This window comes from Garra rufa, chromosome 7 (genome assembly GCF_049309525.1).
Source record: "Garra rufa chromosome 7, GarRuf1.0, whole genome shotgun sequence".
NCBI lineage: Eukaryota > Metazoa > Chordata > Actinopteri > Cypriniformes > Cyprinidae > Garra > Garra rufa.
The window spans coordinates 45,732,712-45,755,476 of NC_133367.1; the positions used below are offsets into that span (position 1 = coordinate 45,732,712).

At 33.4% G+C, this 22,765-nt stretch overlaps 1 protein-coding gene across 1 annotated transcript in view; it reads right to left on the reverse strand.

Moving 5' to 3' along the window:
- Positions 1 to 627: 627 nt before the first annotated feature.
- LOC141338189 (NLR family CARD domain-containing protein 3-like) overlaps positions 628 to 22,765 on the reverse strand; it is a 38,254-nt gene continuing 16,116 nt past the window's right edge. The window contains exons 8-11 of the mRNA XM_073843742.1: positions 19,789 to 19,962; positions 9,442 to 9,615; positions 2,016 to 2,189; positions 628 to 1,931 (exon numbers count right to left, since the gene is read on the reverse strand). Of these exons, the coding sequence (XP_073699843.1) occupies positions 1,925 to 1,931; positions 2,016 to 2,189; positions 9,442 to 9,615; positions 19,789 to 19,962 (529 nt within the window). The 3' untranslated portion in view covers positions 628 to 1,924. The remainder of the gene's footprint in view (positions 1,932 to 2,015; positions 2,190 to 9,441; positions 9,616 to 19,788; positions 19,963 to 22,765) is intronic.

A 22,765-nucleotide genomic window follows, 5' to 3' on the forward strand; every position in this document is an offset into this window, starting at 1 on the left:
TGGATTATTAAATACCTTCACTTATACTCCGTCGTTGTTCGTGTGTTCCTGCCTACATCGTGACAACCGCAGTAAGTCCAAATATTAAACAAGCGGGTCGGGTACAATATTTTCTCTCTTTTTTTGCGATCCGAGTTGCGGGCGGGTTAGTTGAAAACGTCGGTCAGGTTCGGGTTGTTTATACATTGACTCGCACATCACTAATAGTCATTAAAGAAGGAACTCTTACCCCTCAAAATATCATTAAATGCATTCTTTTCTTTTTTCGACATCTGACAAGATTTTTTTATTTATTTTTAATTGTTGCTGTTATTATTTTTCCATTTTGCCTTGAATGTGTACTGGTATTTCAAGTACTTTACATATTGTATTGTAAAATTAGGATTAAAATGACATAGAGACATATTTTTAAAATGGCACATAAAATGACATTTTTGCTTCCACTTAGCAATAAATATGACCTGAATGAAATGGCTTCATTTTAATATGTTGTATATACACTCACTGAAAATAATACTTGACAAAGATATTGTGCTTTTAATCCATTTAATTTGTTAAAACGCTCTAAAGTTATGCAATTTACTTTAAAATTGTAACATTTTGCATGTGTGTAGAGAGCATCACATCACGTTTGTGTAAATTATTATTTATCAATTATTACTTATTAATATTCATCTCTACTAATACACAGGTTAGAATATCATCACAACGCAATATTGTCCCTTTAAACCAGCGCATAAGTATTATATTCAGAGATCGCTACTGCGCATGTGTCTATATGACATCGGCCAAACAAACCACCTTGCACACGCCTAACAACGTCCAGTATCAAAAAAAAGATCAAATTAACAAATATTTTATCATTATCCCACTATTACAACTTGCAAAATGTAATATTTACCGCTGCAAATTCACTCAACAAAATCCTTTATTTATTTATTTTTTTTAAAAAGAGGTTCAACATCCAAACTATTTCATTATCCAAAAATCTTAAACTGTCAATTTGTTTCATCTTTTTAATTTGTATTGTTAAAAGTTTTGTTTTGTATTTATTTTATTTATTCATTTATTTTTATTGTATTATATATTATATACATGTATAATGCTGACATTTTTGTACTTTTGTGCTTTGTACCTTGGCAAAAAAAACAAAACAAAAAAAAAACGTCCTGATCCATCTTCGTCATCGCGCTGCAGCCTGCAGGACCTCGTGATCTCTTGAACAGTCAGAAGAAAACCTCAGTGCTTCATTTCTCTATCCATATAAAGCATATTACATCTACATACATACCCGAGAACTGCTTATATGTATATATTTGTATGTCTGACCTGTTTTCTGTTGTTTGTGTAACTGTTGAGTCAGAGGAGGAGGTGAAGTTGAGCGCTACTGTGGGCGACTCTTATTGTGAAGTTTGTCTCTCAGTAGACCAGACAAGTGAGCGTACAGCAGTAGTGCCATGAACGAGACAAAACCCTTTATCAAACGTCTATATTGTGGATACCTGTATATTTTGGGACATTTTGTTTGTTTATTTTCGTACAGTCTTTCTTTTGCACTTAAATACTACACACCTGTGGATCACCTGAACCTCACTGTAAATAAACATCATCTTGCACCAGAGTGCACTTTACAGTCAAGTCATCCTCCACTGTGAAATCACTCTGTAAGTAATGCAATTATTAGCTTGAAATATACTGTAGTTTCACACTAAAAATGTTATGGTACAGTTAGTATGTCCAATATACTATATATATAAATGTTCCCATGAGACTGGGAAAAGAAATCTAGGCTGAATGAAAATTAAAAACAAAACTCCTTCAGATATGAAACTGCTGGATCAGTGTCTGCATTTGTCCAGGTGACAGTCTTGTTCAGGACGTGTTGTTTTGATTCACTTGTTCGGAGCTTGTAGAGTTTCCACTGTCAAATACTGTACAATAAAGAGAAAGATTAAATACACTAAGATCTGCTTTAATAGAAGATAATTAATGAAAGCATTGACTCAATAACTTACTATAGTTTCTTCAGTTTACAGTGTGGGTCGTTCTGTAGAGCAGTGGACATCTTCAGTCCTGAGTCTCCTGGTTTATTACCTCTCAGATCCAGTAGTCTCAGGTGTGAGGAGTTTGATCTCAGAGCTGAAATCAGAGCAGCACAGCCTTCCTCTCCAATACTGCAGTTCATCAGCCTGTAGAGAGTGAAGAACATGAATGATCTCTGAGATTGTGTTTAATCTTTAGGGTGAGAGTGTGTTTGTGTGAGCACTACTTTTTCTATACAGCAGGATCAGTGCTAGAGAGATTTTGACTTGTCAGCAGCTAAAACATCAATTTAAATGCACTCTACCCACATGATTCCTGATTGTGATGCTCAACTTGTTTAGGTGAAAATGTTAAAAAGTTAAAACAAGAGTGACATTATAGCAAAACTAACTATCATTTTCTTGGGGTTTTGAAAAGTTCACTTAAAGGTCCCATATTGTCAAAACTGAAATTTCCTGGCTTTTTTCATGATAACTGAGGTCTAGGGGCTATGTAACTACCATATAAGTTTCAAAACAGTCAGTCCACAGTAAAATGCACACAGCCTGCATAAAGTAGCTGTACCTTTTCACAAGCCACTGTGACTTCCGTAAAAATGTGACGTCCGATCTATCGTCCCATCGTCCCACCCTCCTTTTTACAAAACCCCCAGACAACATTGTGTCCATACCATTGCTGAGCAACAACAACAAGGAAACAAATCTTGAAAACGCTGTTCAGTCGATGGATGTCAGGAAACTACATCATTACACAGGCTTCCGAACAACATTAATATAAGAGACCAGTGGCACGTCTGTAGACTTTAGCCTGTTTCACACAGAGATTTCATGTAAATACACGGATAATGTGTCCCATGATTTGTTCTGAAATTGTTTGATTTGGTTCATTCACACAGTGATTTTCCAGAATCTGTGCGTGCTTTACACACAACCCGTAAAGATCCCTGTTATGCCGGTTTCACACAGAGCAGCAGCAGCGCAGAAGATGTGTGTATGCAGAGCGGCAGCAGCACGCGCTCATTGTGCTTTCACACTGGCAGCGTTTGTCGCGTGCAGCTGAACCGTGGCTTGCGTAGAATACGAATACGAATCATTCACTCGGTCACCCATTTCAGGTGTTCTCCGACAACTGTCTGTCATGTGCTTTGATTTATGATATGAGCAGCATGCTGTGATGTGGCTGTGTTCCCCACACGTGAATATAACATGCTGCACTTTGGTAGTTTACAAGATAAAAAAATCATCTAGTTAATAAATATCTCTATAGTTTTAATAATTTAAACAGGCATTTTAAGGGCAATAACTTCCTGCAGTGATGTGAAAATTATTGAATATATTTTGAGACAAAGGTCGTCTTAATGATTCCCATTTTGGTTTAAGACAATTAAAGCAGCAGTTTTTCAATAACGAAAAGAATATGTAAAAGTATGGTATTTGGGGTAAAAATCGCCCTGCTGTTGGGGCTAAAGGCACAATAATTTACAAAATAATGAATAGATGACTGACTTTTCCATTTGTTGACATGACTCAGATGATAAATATCATATATTATGTTGGATGTGTACCTTAGAGATCATCACCATGTTTATAATGAAACAATCATATTTAAAACATATTAAACATAAAACATATCATTTGTTGTTACTACTGTAAATCCATATTAAATTATTATGAGATCTACTTCAATGCTTTCAGAATCTTCTCTTTTTAAAATGATTTTGTCTCTGTTTTAAATGTTTTATTTAACATATTTAAATGACAGTAGCCTATATTTATTGATTATTTTATTTAACAAAATAAGCAGAAAATAGTATAACTTAGCTAAAGTGACAGTTTTGAACAAGTATTAAAGTATAAAAAAAAAAAAAAAAAAAAAAAAAAACATTAGCTAAAGTATTTATGTGCATTTGCCCCATGCTGGTTAGCCTTATAGCATGTGATTGTGAAACACGAAACTTACTTAAATAATTTTATGGTGAAATTGTTATTTTTCATGTTAATCAGGTCAATTCTGATCAAGAACAATGCACTGTGACTTTAATCCAGCGTAAGCAGCGCAGAAGAAAATGAGACAGGGGTAACTGCAGCCTGGAGCAATAGGAGCTGAAAGGTTTCTGATTGGTGAAAGGAGTTTTACTGTATCGGCCAATCAGCGTTAAACTTTTGTTCCACACTCCAGTCCAGCAGGTGGCGGTAAAACACTTATCAGTTGATTTGTAAACCGCCAAATAAACTTTAAGAAGAAGAAGGCCAATCAGCATTAAACATAAGTAATTAGCCTTTTTTACACTTCCGTGTTTCTGGCTTCCGGATTGGCACTTGCAGGGTAAAAGTTTTACAAAATAGATACTATGATACTATGCTTTATACTGGTGTTTTACTCTAAAAACAGCAAACATTTTTTCAAAAACTTTGTGTCAGCTTCTGGTCATCACAAAGACTATGTTTATTTAATTATGAATGATAGCACTTATAATACAGTACAGTTTTGAGTTTTGCCGTTCTGTCTATTTGGTGCTGGCTGTGCATTATGACTCTTCACATCAGTTTTTTCGCGATTGTTAATGTTGTTATTATTATTAAAGTAATATTGTATTTTCTACTTGCTGTGCATTATTCATTTTACGGTGTAAATGTACGTTGCATAATGTGCCCAGGGATATACATAATAAAATAATATAATACTAAACAAGACAATACTCCGATTAATGGCTTTATTCCTTTTGGATCTGGATTATGTTGTTGTATTGAGTTTATGCATCATCCGGACACAGAATCGTTTAATTTAATCTTGGGAAAATGTGCATTTGGATATAAATGCTGTCAAATGCTGTCATAATTTACCATGAAGTAGTGATTCGAGGGAAATGACTGAGTAAATTGAGAAAATAGCTGAAATATACCAGAGATTGAGAACAGAAACTCTAGCTGGCGCTATGTTGCGCATATTATATTGCAGAGTCAGCGGTCTGAAATTATAAACAAGTAAAATGTTGTTTCTTTGTTGATTATATAACAACAACTTGGAAAACAGACAAAACAGAAAAGGTAAAAGGCATTATTTGAGACAAGAGCATATTAATATAATACAGGTCCTTTTAAAAAAATTAGCAAATTGTGATGAAGTTCATTATTTTCTGTAATGTACTGATAAACATTAGACTTTCAAATATTTTAGATTCATTGCAACATAACTGAAGTAGTTCTAACCTTTTATTGTTTTAATATTGATGATTTTGGCATACAGCTCATGAAAACCCAAAATCTAAAAAAATTAGCATATTTCATCCGACCAATAAAAGAACAGTGTTTTTAATACAAAAAAAGTCAACCTTCAAATAATTATGTTCAGTTTAGCACTCAATACTTGGTCGGGAATCCTTTTACAGAAATGACCGCTTCAATGCGGCGTGGCATGGAGGCAATCATCCTGTGGCACTGCTGAGGTGTTATGGAGGCCCAGGATGCTTCGATAGCGGCCTTAAGCTCATCCAGAGTGTTGGGTCTTGCGTCTCTCAACTTTCTCTTCACAATATCCCACAGATTCTCCATGGGGTTCAGGTCAGGAGAGTTGAGCACAGTAATACCATGGTCAGTAAACCATTTACCAGTGGTTTTGTCACTGTGAGCAGGTGCCAGGTCGAGCTGAAAAATGAAATCTTCATCTCCATAAAGCTTTTCAGCAGATGATAGCATGAAGTGCTCCAAAATCTCCTGATAGCTAGCTGCATTGACCCTGCCCTTGATAAAACATAAAATTTTATTTAATTGGTCGGATGAAATATGCTAATTTTTTGAGATAGGAATTTGGGGTTTTTATGAGCTGTATGCCAAAATCATCAATATTTAAACAATAAAAGGCTTGAACTACTTTCAAATGTGTGTAATGAATCTAAAATATATGAAAGTGTAATGTTCATTAGTACATTACAGAAAATAATGAACTTTATCACAATATGCTAATTTTTTGGAAAGGACTGTAAAAAACATTCAAGGGTGTTGTCCATAGGAATTTATTTTAAAAAGTATATTTCTCCCAATAAATTGATTTCTTTTTGAATTCATTTAAGTTTTACAAAAGTAAAAAGTGTGATTGTTTTTGTAACTTATTCCCTATCAAAAAATTGTTTTTTACTGACCTTCACAATAAAATGCTTCTACAAAACTCTATTTAAGTGTTATTATCTAAAGTATAACGTCACGACCGGCCCACATGCAGAACACCAACATCGTTGCTCGTTGTCACCTGAACCGGACCAGTTTCGGATTTCTGTGGAGTTTTTGAGAGCTTTATACAACGTGCAACGCATGTAAGTAACTATTTACATTGCATAAAGTTAGGTTTAGGCCGAATGAGCATGCATTTATTGCACTAACATGTAAAAGCGTCGGCAGGTTGCAGATAGTAACGGTAAGTTTGTCAGTTTTGCAGGCGCCATGCGGGTTTACCGAAGGTCTTGAAATTAACATCAATCTTAACAACTATTGCTAACGTTAACGTAGTATAGGTATATATGAGATGCATTGCCAAATTATGTTTCTACTTAGTTTGGTTACTTAAAAAATCATCGTCATTTTGTTTATTTATGGAGTCTAATAATGTTAGCATCGGTATTATGTCTCAAATCATTTGTGTTAAATGTTCTGCCTCTTTCCGAATTAGCTAGCAAAACAGTAACATGGTCTCTCATCCTCGTTGTGTCAGTTAAAAGTTACGTTAGCTGCTAGGTTTGTTGTCACAGTTGTTCCCTGCATGATTGAAAAAGATGGGGACATTTTTTGGCACCTCTTTCTGCAATGCATCACACAAATTCTTAAACTTCATCTTTTTATATATTTGTTTGAAATATTTTACATTGTCTTAAACAGTTTGTTCAATTAAAAAGATTAAATATGTATTTTGCATTGCAATAACTTGATCCTTATATTTTCCTAAACTCTTCTTTCATTTATGTTGCTTTTTTAGGAGACCATCAGATCTACTGGAAGGAGCAGTTCATGGAGTAGGTAAGCTCTTTAGAAGGTGGAATTGAGGCAAATGTTTCAAAGGTTTGTCCATTTAGAGGAATTAAGGTACCCAAAAGTCAGTTATTGAGAGTTGGAAAAAAGGGGAAAAAAACTAAATTTGCATCCCTTTCTATTTTTAATGACAGATGGGATGGCCTTGTAAATTATACAGCGCTGTTGTACCAGGAAAGAATGATAATCTAAAACATTATAGACTGCATCATGGGACCTTTGGACACAGCCATGCCTTGCCTTGTACTCATATAGATTGTATAGTATACTACAGTATAGTATAGCACTGGTTCTCAGTCCTGGTCCTGGGGGCCCCCTGCTCTGCATATTTTGCATGTCTCTCTTATATAACAAACCTGACTGAGATCATCAGCTCATTAGGAGAGAGACCCATGAACTGAACTGACGAGGTGATGATCTCAGTCAGGTGTGTTAAATAAGGGAGACGTGCATAATGTGCAGAGCAGGGGTCCCCCAGGACCAGGATTGAGAACCACTGATGTATAGTAAAGAATACAGTGTGGTTCTGTATAGTACAGATTACAGAACCACACTGATAATGACATTGTATGTTTGTAGTTATATTGCCTGCAATATTCAGTTTTCCTTTATTCACTACCAACTATAGGATCCAAGTACCTCGTGAAGAAGAGACACGTGACTCTGAGATGCCTCATTCAATACATGGGAAACAGTGGGCAAGAATCATCTCTGACTACTATGTAAGTATTGTTTGAAAAGCATAGTTTGACTCTTTTGGGAAAAGCACTTATTCCTCAGATATCAATCTTATGTCTGTCTGAGTTATAGTCCGGCGCTGGAGTTGGGGATTGGTTAGCTTGTCTTACACAAATACTGTAATTGGTTGGCAATGGCTAGTCTGGCTCTGTCAAAAGTTCAAAAACACACCTACAAACACCCAAATGTATGTGTAGGAACCAGGGTCCCCTTTTTGTCTTTCAGTTGCTTGTGGACTTGATTTAAAAAATAAGTTTTTTTTTTTTTTCGTTTTTTTTTACTGCAGTTTGACAAAAGTAAAATCCTTGTTTTACATTAATGCAGGAGTCGTAATCATCTGATGATAAACTGTAAGAGTGGCATTTTCAGAACTTTTACTAAACCACAGCTTTTGAAGATTGTTCTCTGTTGCAACTTATTGTTCTGTTTATTCTCATACAGGGACAAACGGAGAGCAGCGTCCATGAGGATTTGAACATGTGCAGATATATGTCTGTCGTGAACCAGTGGGCATCATCATTGAGGGAAACCCAGTGCTTACTGATCTTGGAAATTTGGCCAGGGCATGTTGCCTGCTTCCGGGAATGACATTTGCTCCGAACCTGCAGTTTCCACCACAACTCTGCAAAACATTTGAGGTTTTCCAAAGACTTTTTGTGGGATTTGACACACTGCGCCCAAAGCCTTCCTCCCGTTTACGTCATTTGTAACGATTATGTAATTTTTAATGTTAAAATGTCTACAACATTAACATTAAAATTGCTAACAGAAACTTAGTGTACCCAATTGTATGTACATGGCAGCTGTTAATAAATGTTGGAAACGAATACCTCTCTTTCCTTATTAAAGTTATGGCAATACTAACTAATTATTTCAAGTGGATTAAATAAATAATTTGTCTAAATTAAGAGTAATAGAGTAAATTAATTATTTAAAATCAAAAAGTTAAATTTTTTATTTTAAATGTTACTAATTTGGTCCCATTTTATATTAAGTGTCCCTAATACCTGTGAACTTACATGTGTAACTAGATGTGTACGTAGCATGTAACTACAGTGTATGTACACATTGGTATATTGTATCTACAGCTCTAATACTGGTATAATTACACACATGTAACAACTCACCTAATAGCATTTGTAAGTACAAATGTGTAACAGGACATTGGTAACAACAATTTTTTCACTTCTGGAAGTACACATGTAACAAGAAATATGTAACTACATTTTGTAACAACAATATGTACTCACAAAAGTTTTAAATATATGATCTATAGAGTTCTCCATGGTCACATACTTTGATATGTCAGCTCAATAAAACAGGCAATGTGCCAAAGATGGGGGTAGCTGTGAGTGAATAAATTAATATTTAGGCCATAAGAAAATAATAAATTGTATTTCTCACGCAGGTTGTCGAATTTATGCCTACAGAAGTAAGGCCTGTCTATAGGCTCTGCCCAGTACGGGCTATTATTTGTTATTCTGGTAAACATGTCTCAAAATAAATATCTATTTTTATTTTCCACAGAAGAAAGTCGTACTGTTTTGAAATGACTTAAAGAGAAGTAAAGTGACAACAGAATTTTCTTTTTTTGGCAGTATTTTCCCACAGTTTTTGTGTTCAATAATATAATAACACTCACCATAGTGTCTCCAGTTTACAGTGTGGATCCTCCAGTAGAGCAGACAACAGCTTCACTCCTGAGTCTCCTGGTTTATTATAGCTCAGATCCAGTTGTCTCAGGTGTGAGGGGTTTGATCTCAGAGCTGAAATCAGAGCAGCACAACCTTCCTCTCCAATACTGCAGTAACTCAGCCTGCAGAGAGTGAAGAACATGAATGATCTCTGAGATTGTGTTTAATCTTTAGGGTGAGAGTGTGTTTGTTTGTGTGTTTGTATGAGCACTACTTTTTCTATACATCAGGATTGGCACTATGGAGATTTCAACTTGACAGAACAAGCACAAGCTAAGAAACTAATTGAAGTGCACTTTACCCACATGATTCCTGATACTAGTTCATCATTTTTGTTCTTCAAACCATATAGTACTATATAGACAATAATATTAAAATATTAAGAGTAACATTATAGCAGAGATGTTCACAAGTCTTTAACCTGAAGTCTGAGTCGTATCTTAAGTCTTTGGTCACGAGTCAGAGTCGAGTCTCGAGTCATTTAATGGCCTGTTAAAAAAAATCCATTCAAAATCCTCATTGAAATCTTCCTATTTATGAAGCTGTTAGAAAAAATTTATAGACAAAATGTATGATCTGTGATCTGCTTCTTTTAATTTTGATCTTGCTTTTTTTAAGAGGTGTTGAGTTGTAAGGTTAATGTACATCCAGCCTGTTAATTACAGTATATGTTTTAATCCATTACTATGTTCAAAACAGTTTTTCTGTAATCAAATTCTATAATAAGAGTCCTATCGACCATGACACATAAGGAAATATTTGACACAAGCCTCTATATTTTCTTCCAAGCAGAGGTCCAGACAAAAAAACAAACATTTTTACATGTACACTGTAACAAAATTCTGTAGTTTTCACAGCATTATTACTGTAAAATGAACAAATACATACTGTAGATAAATACCGTCATACCGCAATAACAATTTTTTTCGATACTACCGTGGTCGCATGACTCGATAAAACACTTTCATTTTGCCATTTAATGAAATAATTCCAGTGAGATTTCTGTGAGATTTCAGCTGGTGAAAATACTAGTGTTCTAATCATTTTGGCCACCACTGTATAAATGTTCATTATTTTTATTCTCACTGATATTAAAAATGATATTGAAAACACTTTTCTAAGTTAGCTTTTAACTCAAAATAAAATCAATAGATATCACTGTTATTTTATAATGCTGTTAACACTTTCTCTGACAAGCAGCAGTCATGAAAACTGGTTTGTCATGTAATGTTTGACATATACCCTGTACTGGAACTAAAGATTTTATAGTTAAAATCTATACATTTTTAGGTTTATGCAAAATAAAAAATGTTTACAGACTGAAAAATACAAAATTGAAATGTATTGTATGATTTTTTAAATGTATTTTCACATTTTAAAGTCAATAAATGTTATTTTTGTGAAAAAAAAAAAACAGTGCCTTAATTTAAGACTACACACAATTTTTGAAATTGGGGTGAATTTCCCTTTTACGTGACTCTTGTGGAAGGGAGGATTATTATTATTATTATTATTATTATTTTTTAAGCGATTGAGGGGAGCTTTTTTTCCCAAAAAAATGTTATTAAATGTTTGATCATGCTGTGTACTTTAGTTTTTACAATAGGGCAATTATTGAGTGAGCATGAGCACACCGTCTCTGGAGAGCGCAGAAGTGCTGAATGGTTTAAATACTGGCCAAACTTGAAAAGAAATGCAAATTATAAACTTTAGTGATGATGTAAACTGTGTCAATTCCTGTTTCAACCGTGCAGTGTGCAGCTCGCTTATAGTGCAGACGCGATGTGGACATTTAAAGACAGAGAGCTTGCGGAGATTCACTCGTGCTGTTTGTAAAATTACTCCTCACAGAAAGATTTCTAATTATTTTGTTATTTAATAAAGAAATATGAATTGTACCTCAACGCAATTGAACACCCTACTGTGAATATCAGTATTTAAGGATAAAAGACTCGAGTTGCTTTTAACATATTCACAAGTCCTTCTCCTGGAGTCGGGTCAAAAGTAATCGTCAAGTCAAGTCTGAAGACTATAGAAATGCAACTCAAGTGCGACTGAGGCCAGAGTTAATTTATCTCTCCCGGGAGTTTATTTGAGTTTACTCTCAAGAGTGTAAATTAACACTGAAGCAGAGTTTATGACATTAAAGTTAATGAGATAATTAGTGATTAATTAAGTGATGATTGATCATTATTGAAGACACCTGATGTTAACAAGCAGAATCACCAAAGGAGAAAATCACATTTTGTAAGCAACCTTTAAAGTGGTCAATGAGTACGTTTACATGGACAACAATATTCCGATTTTAACGCGATTAAGACAATACTCTGATTAAGAAGCAACCATGTAAACTGAGATTTTTGATTAATTTAATCCGACTAAAGTCATAATCGGAGTAAACACAAATCGAATTAAGACAGGTGGAGTATTCCTATTTTAGTCGCATTATGGAAGACATGTACACACCTTAATCAGACTATTCCCCTTGTGTAGGACTTTTCGCCACATTTTGTGACAGGATACACACTAATGCTGCGTTCCAGGCAGGTTTTTGAGCTCGTAAATCACGTGTTCAAACCACGACTCAGGACTTTGTAGCGTTCCAGGCAAGTCACGCCAAGCATTTATTATTTTTATAGTATTAATAATTTGATTGCAACGTTATATTGTCCTAAACTCTATTTTTCCACCGTGTGCCACTGAACACCGCACCCCTAGAGGCTTTATTGTTGTTTCTCGGGCTATGTCACGTCAGAACTCGGAACTGGGAGTACGTCGTCGATCTAGTACGAGTTCACGGGTGGGAATTCACGGGTTTGAGTGCCGTTCCAGTGCACTTTCACGGGTAGAAGTTTGGAAAAACACGGGTAACGGGTTGTCTGGAACGCGGCATAACGCTCTCAGTTGGTCGCGCTTTGGTTTCATTTTTATTTATTTATATTTTGCTACAACATGGGCTTAATCAATGCTCATTGCTGATAAATAGCCTAGTTTGTTATCATAATTTTTAGTTTTATGGAAACGTTTTTAACATTCAACCCCCTTTTTCATTAGTATAATTTGTAAGTATTTATTTTAATTTTGTGAACGGGATTTCCGCTATTGGAATGTCTTAGGATGCTTTTTACTTTTACTATCGAATTCATGATCTTGGTTTTGCTTGCATATATAAGGCTACACCTATCAATTTTAAGATTAAAACAAATTCTTAAAACATGGATTTGTTATTTTTAATTAAACAGCATAACAAAAATAAATTAAAACTAGCTTATATAGCATTTATTAACAAAAACTAATAAGACGAGGCATGGACTCCATCACATGCTGTTATATGCCGACTAAACAATTTATTACAGGGCGCGCAAACACTGAGCAATCAAAATAATTAATAAAAAAAATAATAAAAGAAAGCCTCCAAAGCGTAATGTGAGGTAAACGGCAAAGATAACAGGGTTTTCAAAATGAAAACAAACAAAAAAAGTAAAACTAAACTGGCTTTCGGTGACTGTGCTTGCGTGTGGTTTTTTTATTTTTTTGTCCTAAAAACTGACTGGCTCTGAAACGCTCGCTGTATGGATCAGACGCTTTGGAGCAGCACAGCACGCACTCGCACAAATGCGACCACGGCAAATTTTAACTCACACATTCTAAAATATTTGTTGCATATGTCCAGTGCCATTTCAAGCTTTTGTAAAATTAAAACCCAAACATCCAAAAGTCTATAAGGAAGATGAACTGATAGCGTCGCGTGTGGACGTAATGATGTGTGTCATTAATCGATCTATGTACTATAACATGTAAAACGGGAACATGAAAGGAATATTCTAAAAGCAACTCATGTAAACAGCTTAATCATATTATTGTCTTATTCAGAATAAGGTCATTAATTAGATTACTGGTGTCCATGTAAACGTAGTCACTGTTTGCATTAGTTGATCTCTTGAACCTTACATTTTTAACTATTTAATTTGACATATTACTCTGCTGTTTTTAAGATTGTGAAGTGGTTTAGAGGGCAGGGAAATGAAGAAAATGAACATCACTGTATTTTTTTTCTCACACTGAATTAGAGAAAGTAGTATTTATGAATGATGTTCTCTCTTATATAAATACTCTTCAAACTGATTAAAATATTCAAGTCTTGGTGCCACTGAGTACTTGCAAATCTGTTATTCATGAACAGGAAAAAGATTTGTCAATTTGTATTTTTGTAATTATTTACCTGTATTGGCTGTATTTTATTGTCAATGAACAGACTGCGTTGTCCAGTTAGTAGCCTAATGCTTAACTGCCAGAGGCGCCGACACCATCACTTGATTTATTCCTCCCTTATAAATGTGGAAACAACTTTACTCAACAATAGGCTACTCCTTCTGTGGTGTTTTAAGAGTAAGACATTTTTCAAAACTATTCTAAATATTTATTATATTTGTGTAGGCTATATTCACAATAAAAACAACACTTTTTTTAAATGACGGAAACAAACAGGATGCCACTGTGAGCGCATCACAAAAATGAAACTAAATTCTGCATATAGGCTGCTACTTGTTGCACAGTTTATTTCATTTTGTTAATTTAATAATTATATAGAAAAATATATATAAGAAATATATAAAAGTTAATCAGAAAAATAATGTTTTTTGTTTTTACGCATATTTTCTTTGTCGATAACAAAACATCAAAAACCTGATGGAAACTTAGCAAGTGTTCTTCAAAATGAATTCTAAAAATCTTTTCTAATATTTTTGACTTTGCCGTATCGAATTATGCCTTTAATGTATGACAGAATACACAACAAAAAAAAAAAAAATCATTTATTCAGTTAAAAAAAATGTAGGGTAATGTAGGGTAGATTTAATCAAAACAAGGATTCTCATTTAAGAAATATAAACAATTATTTATAATTACTACAACTGACTTCCAGTCACAGCCTCAGATGAAATCAACTGAAATAAAACATTAAATCTCTGAAGATCTCAGCAGAGGAGGATTAAACAACTCCACAAACAGCAGCACCAGCTTCACGCATTACTAACCACTTTGACTTCATTTCTGTCATATGTCTAACAAAAAAGTTATTATTGAGAACAGAGGTTTAGATGTCAATCAAAAGTCATCCATGCCTCCCAAAATGCACTGCAATATGAATAAATGAATTGTCTTAGTATTTTCTTTTATACTAACTATTTGCTTTAGTTTTAGCTATTTGTGTCGTGATTCTCTACTGTTTCCTGCAACTCTAAGAGTTATGGTGGATGGAAAGCCCAAACTGTTTCGTTGAGCCGAGGATGCCGATCTTTTTTTCCGTGACTACTTATCCTCTTTTTTAAGTGACTATTTTTTTCCGGACTATTTATTCTTTATTTCGTGAGTGGAGGATTGTGAGTAGGTCTCTGAATTGCAGCTGTTTTTTTTGTTGTTGTTTTTTGATTCTGTGAATATCAATTTCCTTTGTGATTTGATTGTGAGTAGCACTTTAAGTATACTTTGCTTTGTAACCGCTGCTAGTAATTTATCTGTTTTTTATCACCTTATTTGTTTATATTATCGAGTTAAAAGGTCCTTTTTATGTTTAATATTATTATTGTATCAGACTTAACCTGTAGTAGCTTTTTCTTTGGTCATTCTGTGTTTTCTATTTTGTTTTTTTGTTTGTGTTTATGACTGTGTTGTTTTGCAGCTCTTACCCATATTTTACCCTAACCAATTCTATGACTTTATTTAATTTAATTTATTTTTTGAATTATAGATTCACCTAAAGGTTTAAAAATTGTACATTTGAATATCAGAAGTCTTCTCCCTAAAATTGATCTTTTAAGAGCCTGGGTTTCTCTTTATAAACCTCATATTGTTACTTTATCTGAAACTTGGTCACATGATCGAATTAGCGACGAGGATATACAACTTGAAAAGTTTGTTTTATTTAGAATTGATAGACCTTCAAGAGGAGGTGGTGTTGCTATATTTGTTGCTGCTCAGTTAAATTCTGTGTGTGTAACTCCGTTAATATCACCAGTTAATTTTGAATGTTTATTTGTTAATATTAATTTTCATGATAACAAACAGCTAACTATATAGGTTGCTTGTATAGACCTCCATCTGCTCCTGCTGATTCCACAAAATGTATTTTGTCAGTTATTAATTCTTTAGGAAGGCATACTGAACTCATTATCTTGGGTGATTTTAATTGTAACTGGTTGGATCGTGCTTCCTCTAATGATAAACATTTATTTAGTAGCATCAATCTTACTCAGTTAATTGATGAGCCCACCAGAGTTAGTCCAAATGTATCATCTCTGTTGGACTGGATATTGGTCACTAATCCGGAAAGAATTATTAAATCAGGTGTAATGTCAGATTGTTTAAGTGATCATTCTGCTATATTCTGTGTTTGGAAAATCAAAATGCCTCGCCTTTCTTCAAAATATATTACAATTAGACAATATAAGAATATTAATGATGACTATTTTATTTATGATTTAGTGTCTATTAATTGGAACAGGCTTGAATTAATTCCCTCAGTTGATGACGCCTGGAACTTCTTTTATTCTGAAGTCATCAATGTAATCAATAAGCATGCTCCTTTGAAAACAATAAGAGTTAAAGGCAGGCATCTTCCTTGGATTAACTCAGATTTGATTCATCTTTTCAAGCAAAGGGATCAGGTTTGGTCTATATATCGCAAAACTAAATTGCCAGAGGACTGGGAATCTTATAGACAGCTTAGGAATATGTGTAAAACCAAGACAAGGAATGCAAAATCTAATTACTATAATGATTGTTTTTCTCAAGATTTTCGTAACCCCAGACATTTCTGGAACCATTTAAATAACGTGTTTAATAAGAGAAACAAAACCTCTTGAAAAGAGATAATTATCAATAATGAACATATTTCTGATCCTATTCAGGTATCTTATGCGTTTAATAATTATTTTACTTCCATAGGTACACATTCTACTATTAAATATTCTGACACCTTCTCTTCTAGTGGCTGTTTAAATCAGCTATTTTCTTTCAGTAAAATTTCTCCCTCTGATACTTTAAAAGCAATACGTGGGTTAAAAGAATATAGTTGGCCTGGTCCAGATGGTTTGGAAGCTAAATGTGTTAAACTAGCTTCTCACATCTTAATGTATCCTTTGACTGATTTATTTAATCTATCTTTATCTTCTTGTTCAATGACTTCCATATGGAAATGTGCTAAGACTATTCCTCTTTTCAAAAGTGGTGACCCATCTGATTTGAATAATTACCGCCCAATTTCTATTATTTGTACTGTAGCAAAGGTTTTTGAGAAATTAATTTTCAATCAAATATCTAATTATATTAATCAGTTTAATATTTTGTCCCCATTTCAGTCAGGTTTTAGACCTAATTTCTCTACCACTACAGCTCTAATGAAATTCACCAGTGATTTGTTTACTTCTTCTGATAAATGTCAAACTACCGGTGCTATCTTTATCGATCTTTCTAAAGCATTTGATATGGTGGATCATTATCTTCTGCTTGATAAGTTACATTCTATAGGTTTTGATCAAAACTCTCTTCTTTGGTTTAATTCTTATCTTCATAATAGACGACAATATGTTTCATTCCAAGGTTTAAACTGGGATTACTTGGTTGTTGACAAGGGTGTTCCCCAAGGATCAACCCTAGGTCCTTTGCTTTTTTGTTTATTTATTAACGACCTTCCCAAAATCTGCTTACATTCGTCTATTCAGCTTTATGCAGATGATACCGTTATTTATTTTTCTCATTCTGATACTTCATATATTCAGTCCTCTTTGCAGTTAGACTTTAACTCATTACAGAATTGGTTTTATAAAAATAAACTCATTCTTAACAAAAAGAAGTCCTGTAGTACGGTGTTTTCTAGAAGATGTCATCGTTCTCACTCTTTTGACTTAGATATTATTTTTAAAGATGGGTCACTCTTATGTAAAGTCGATCGATTCAAATATCTTGGTCTTTGGCTCGATCCTGAATTGTCTTTTAAGCATCACATTGACTATATTACTAAAAAATCATATGGGTGTCTCGGTTCTCTTTATCGCTCAATTAATTGCTTTTCATTTCAAGTCAGGAAAAGATTAATCTCCCAATTAATTCTTCCTATTATTGACTATGCAGACATTATTTATCAAAATACTTCTGATACCAATTTAAAACCTTTAAACATTATTCATAATTCTTTATGTAGGTTTGTTTTGAGATGTCCTTATAGAACTCATCATTGTATGTTGTATGAAGCTCTTGGTTGGCTTCAACCTAAATCCCGAAGGCAATATCATTGGCTTCAGTTTCTTTTCAAGTGTATTTATTTAAATTTTCCTTCTTATTTAAAACAGTTTTTAGTTTCATCTACATCTATTTATTCACTTCGTCATATGCAGTATCCACATTTTTTTATTCCCAGAATCCTTACTGAAGTTGGTCGAAGGTCTTTTCAATATAAAGCTCCATATGATTGGAACAATCTTCCTTCTTCCCTTAAATCAATTACATCTTTTCATCTTTTTAGGATTAATTTAATATCTCACTTGAAAACAACCTGTTTATGTTTTTAACTTTAGGTTGAGAATTGTCTATAGGCAATATATATATTTATGTATATGTTATTTTTATTTTATTTTTTTTTATTTTTTTTCAAAAATGTTTTTTTATTAATATTTCTGATAAACTACATATTTATATTTAAGTTTTCATTACTGTACTAAAATGTATATTATTTTGTATGTGCATGCTTTATTTATATTTTTTGACATAATTGTAGATTATGGGTGGGTGAATAGGGAAGTGAGCTGTGAATTTTTTGTATGTTTTTTTTATTTATTGGAGCATCTCAAGGGGCTTTCCCTCAATAAATAAATTCAAATTTGTGTTGTGATTTTTTAGTAGCTTGTTTCGTGATGTTCAAAGATCTGTATATCTGAATTTTTCTTTGTTATGATAATGTGCTTTAAAAAACAATGTTATAAAGACAATGACCTAGTGACCAACTAAAGCAAACACTATTCAAAAAATGGTAACCTTCAAATGAAATTCACTAAAACTATGAAAATAAACCTCTGTTAATTCTCAGTGTGAACTTCTGTGTGACAAATAAAGTCAAACTGGGGTGCGTTTCCCAAAAGCATCATTAGCCAACTATGGTCACAACTTCTGTTGAACTCTGTTGGTAACGACTGAACTTGTGACCAAAGTTGGTTTTGGGAAACGCAGCCCTGGTTAGTAATGTGTGAAGCTGGTAATGCTGTGTGTGGAGCTGTTTAATCCTCCTCTGCTTTTATTTCAGTTGATTTCATCTGAGGCTGTGACTGGAAGTCAGTTGTAGTAATTATAAATCATTTGTAATATTATTTCTTAAATGGGAATTCTTGCTTTGATTAAATCTATATCTTTTTGTTTAGATCAAAACTAGAATTTAAATTCATTGACTTTCTTCAACAAGAAAAATATACTTTCGTGCAAGATTTTATAAAATAGTTTTCATAGAAATATTGTTTAGTGCAAGTTATAAAATATCGATGTGAAGCATTAAATGTGAACCTGGACAAATCTGTTTTACATTCAGCACTTGTTTTTTCACTGTCTTGACTGCAAATGTTTGTGATTTGTTTTGATATTATTTTATTTGTTATGTACTATAGATTCTGACAATTCAAACAAAAATCAGGCTCCTGTATTCATGAAATCAATTACTGTCTTTGGTCAAAAATGCAAGTAAATTAAAATGTTATTTGTGTGCTATACTTTTATATTTTTAGTAGCTATATACAGCAAAACTACAGCGCTTCCATTAGACTATTTTTTATGAAGCTGTCAACACTGTAAACTCTGACGACATGCAATCAGTTGATGAACACCCATTCATATGTAGACTATTGTTATTAAATTATATATATAACGTTTTTATTTTATTAACAAGTTGTGTTTTTCCTGTTTTATTCGTTCAATATTAAGAAATAGGTTTTCAAAAATTGTTTTTCAAGAAAGAATTCAACGCCCCAAAATGTAGTTTGTCTATGTAACAATATGAGGTAACTGTAGCTGTGATATTAAAGACAAACACTAAAGTGCTGGTGTTGAAAAAAGGCTCCAGAAAAGTATTGCAATTAATAAGAAGCCAATTAAATGATTATTTATTAATATTTTACATGTATTTTAAAATGGTTTGAACTGAGGGCGAGAGGCCAGCGAACAAAACCACTTCAACAGAAAACTGTTTTTTTGTTTTTTTTTACTTTTACTTTTTACTCCAAACCTTGTAGTTGCTGATATGTGATGAGACTCACCTTAATGTCTCCAGTTTACAGTGTGGATCCTCCAGTAGAGCAGACAACAGCTTCACTCCTGAGTCTCCTGGTTTATTACGGCTCAGATTCAGTTCTCTCAGGTGTGAGGGGTTTGATCTCAGAGCTGAAATCAGAGCAGCACAGCCTTCCTCTCCAATACTGCAGTATCTCAGCCTGTAGAGAGTGAAGAACATGAATGATCTCTGAGATTGTGTTTAATCTTTAGCGTGAGAGTGTGTTTGTTTGTGTGTTTGTATGAGCACTACTTTTTCTATACACCAGGATTGGCACTATGGAGATTTCAACTTGCCAGAACAAGCACAAGCTAAGAAACTAATTGAAATCCACTTTACCCACATGATTCCTGATACTGAACTAGTCATTTTCATTCATCAAACCATGTGTAGTACTATATAGACAATAATATTAAAATATGAATAGTAACATTATAGTATAACATATTACTCTGGTGTTTTTGAGATTGTGAGGTGGTTGAGAGGGCAGGGAAATTTGGAAAATAGACATCACTCTATTAAAGTAGCATTTATGAATGCTGTTTCCTCTTAAATAAGTACTCTTCAAACAGATTAAAATATTCAAGTCTTGGTGCCACTGAGTATTTGTAGATCTGTTATTCATGAAATTGATAAATATTTGTCAATTTGTATTTTTGTAATTATTTATCTATATGTTTTATTTTGGATTATGTTATATCATATTATATTTGGACTCGTGTGGTAGTTTACAATGGGGCTAAAGATGCACAGACTCATTTAAAATTATTACAGACTTATGTAGCAAATGAGAATCATTAAAAATACAGACTTATATTTTGAAACAAAGGTCTTGTTTATTTATTCAGCTTTAACTGGAGCATTTAAAAAAAGATGGTATTTGGTGTTAAAAAAATAAATAATCACCATATTTTTAATGCAACATCATATTTAGTAATATATCATCACTCACAAGATATAAACAATCTTTTAATTAAGATAGTATAAAGCCATTTTAAGTTATGGGATCTTCAAGCAGTGTAAGAATCTATCACAATCTTTTTATTTTTCTTTAGATGAAAAAAAATCCATTTTTTGTTTGTTTGTTTGTTTGTTTGTTTGTTTGTTTTTTAACCTCTTCAGCTCTGCATCCTCAGAGTTATTGAACAGAATTAATAAATTGTGACGAAGTGAACTAGACATATATGCCATTTGAAAGCTTATAGCCTAAACTTTCTTGTCCATCCCATCACTTTCCCATTTATTTTACATAACATAACATAAACAAATGCCCCCTTCGTGAAGATGATGAAGTAATATTTATATTCATATTCATATCGCTCAAACTGACCAAACATAGATGAGTTATTTATCAAATGAAGCTTGCCTTAACACGTTTATGTTGACTGGCGATTACGTCATCACGTATTGTGTCATATGTCTGAAAAGCTCCCAATCAGATCTGACCAAAGAGACACAGATCAAACTCCTAGACCAATCCGATCTCGATTTATGTCTTTCCAAACACGAGGGAGGAGGACGCACTGCTCATGAACTAGACACCGGCCCCTAGCGCTCACCGCGATCTTGATCAGAGTTAGGACACTATGGTTTATCAACAAATACTATAATAACTATGAATTATTCCACCCATGTGTTAAAATTTAAGGTGTTTTGTGTAAAATGAGACCATTTTTATCCATTTAGCCCAATGAATGTGGGAATAGGACACTTTTTAATTCAGGGATGCCTTATCTTGCAGAATAGAGACCCCTAGAGGACAAACTGCCTCCCTTCAATTAAATCTCAGTAAAATTATAATAAAATTTGATCTTTTATTTGTGTTTATCAAAATATTATGAAAAAATGCAATTAAAAAATAGTAATTATTGCACCCATGTGTTTAAAGTATATGTTAAAAAATTACTATGAAATGAGACCATTTTTATCAATTTACTCCAATGTATGTGAGTCGGTGCTCTTTTGAATTCAGGGAGGACAAAATCAGTAACAAATACAAAATATGCCACAGAGCTGAAGGAGTTAATAAATCCATTTTACAGTTTACTCAGTTAATAAAAGTGAATTATTTGATCAAAGCAGAATATGGTACAATCATTGCTGAAGGGGTTGTTTTAGACAATAATTAACTTAGATATAATGTAAAACATATTGCTTTAGTTGAAATATTTATATCAATATTGTAGAACTATTGCCCCATACTGGTGAGTCTTTTACCTCGAGTGTGACATAAAAAGCTGTTCTTTCCACCTCATATATTTCTATATTTTCCCTTTGGAAGTTGCATTCAATATTCATTTGTCTGATAACTCTGAGGAGACACGTGTCTTTGTCCCGATTGTACTCTAATACTGGTGTGCAGTAATGAAAGAAGCACTTCTAGATTCTAGCAGTCACTGTAGCTGTGATATTAAAGACAAACACTAAAGGCTTCGTCAAAATATTGCAATTAATAAGATGCCAATTGAATTATTTTTATTTATTAATTATTTATACATTTAATTAAAAAGGGTTTGAACTGGGGTGAAAGGGCAGCAAACAAAACCACTGCTACAGAAAACACATCTGAGTTTTTACTTTTTACTCCAAACCTTATAGTTACTGAGATGTGATGAGACTCACTCTAGTTTCTCCAGTTTACAGTGTGGATCCTCCAGTAGAGCAGAAATCAGAGCAGCACCTTTCTGTGTAATAGGACATTGGGAAAGACTGCAGAGAATAAACAGAACAACTAAAGATGAGTTATTAGTGCTGGACTCATGTGTCTAATGTAATTGCTGATAAACACAGATGTAATACATATCATAGATATCAATTATTAAACCAGGCACTGAGAGAGACTCAGAGTCAAGTCCCATTTTAATAGACTTCAGACTCAAAATTAAATTAATTCAGATTTGACTCAAAAAATAGGACCCAAATATTCCCATAAATATTCCCCAAAATGACTTGAGTCTTAAACC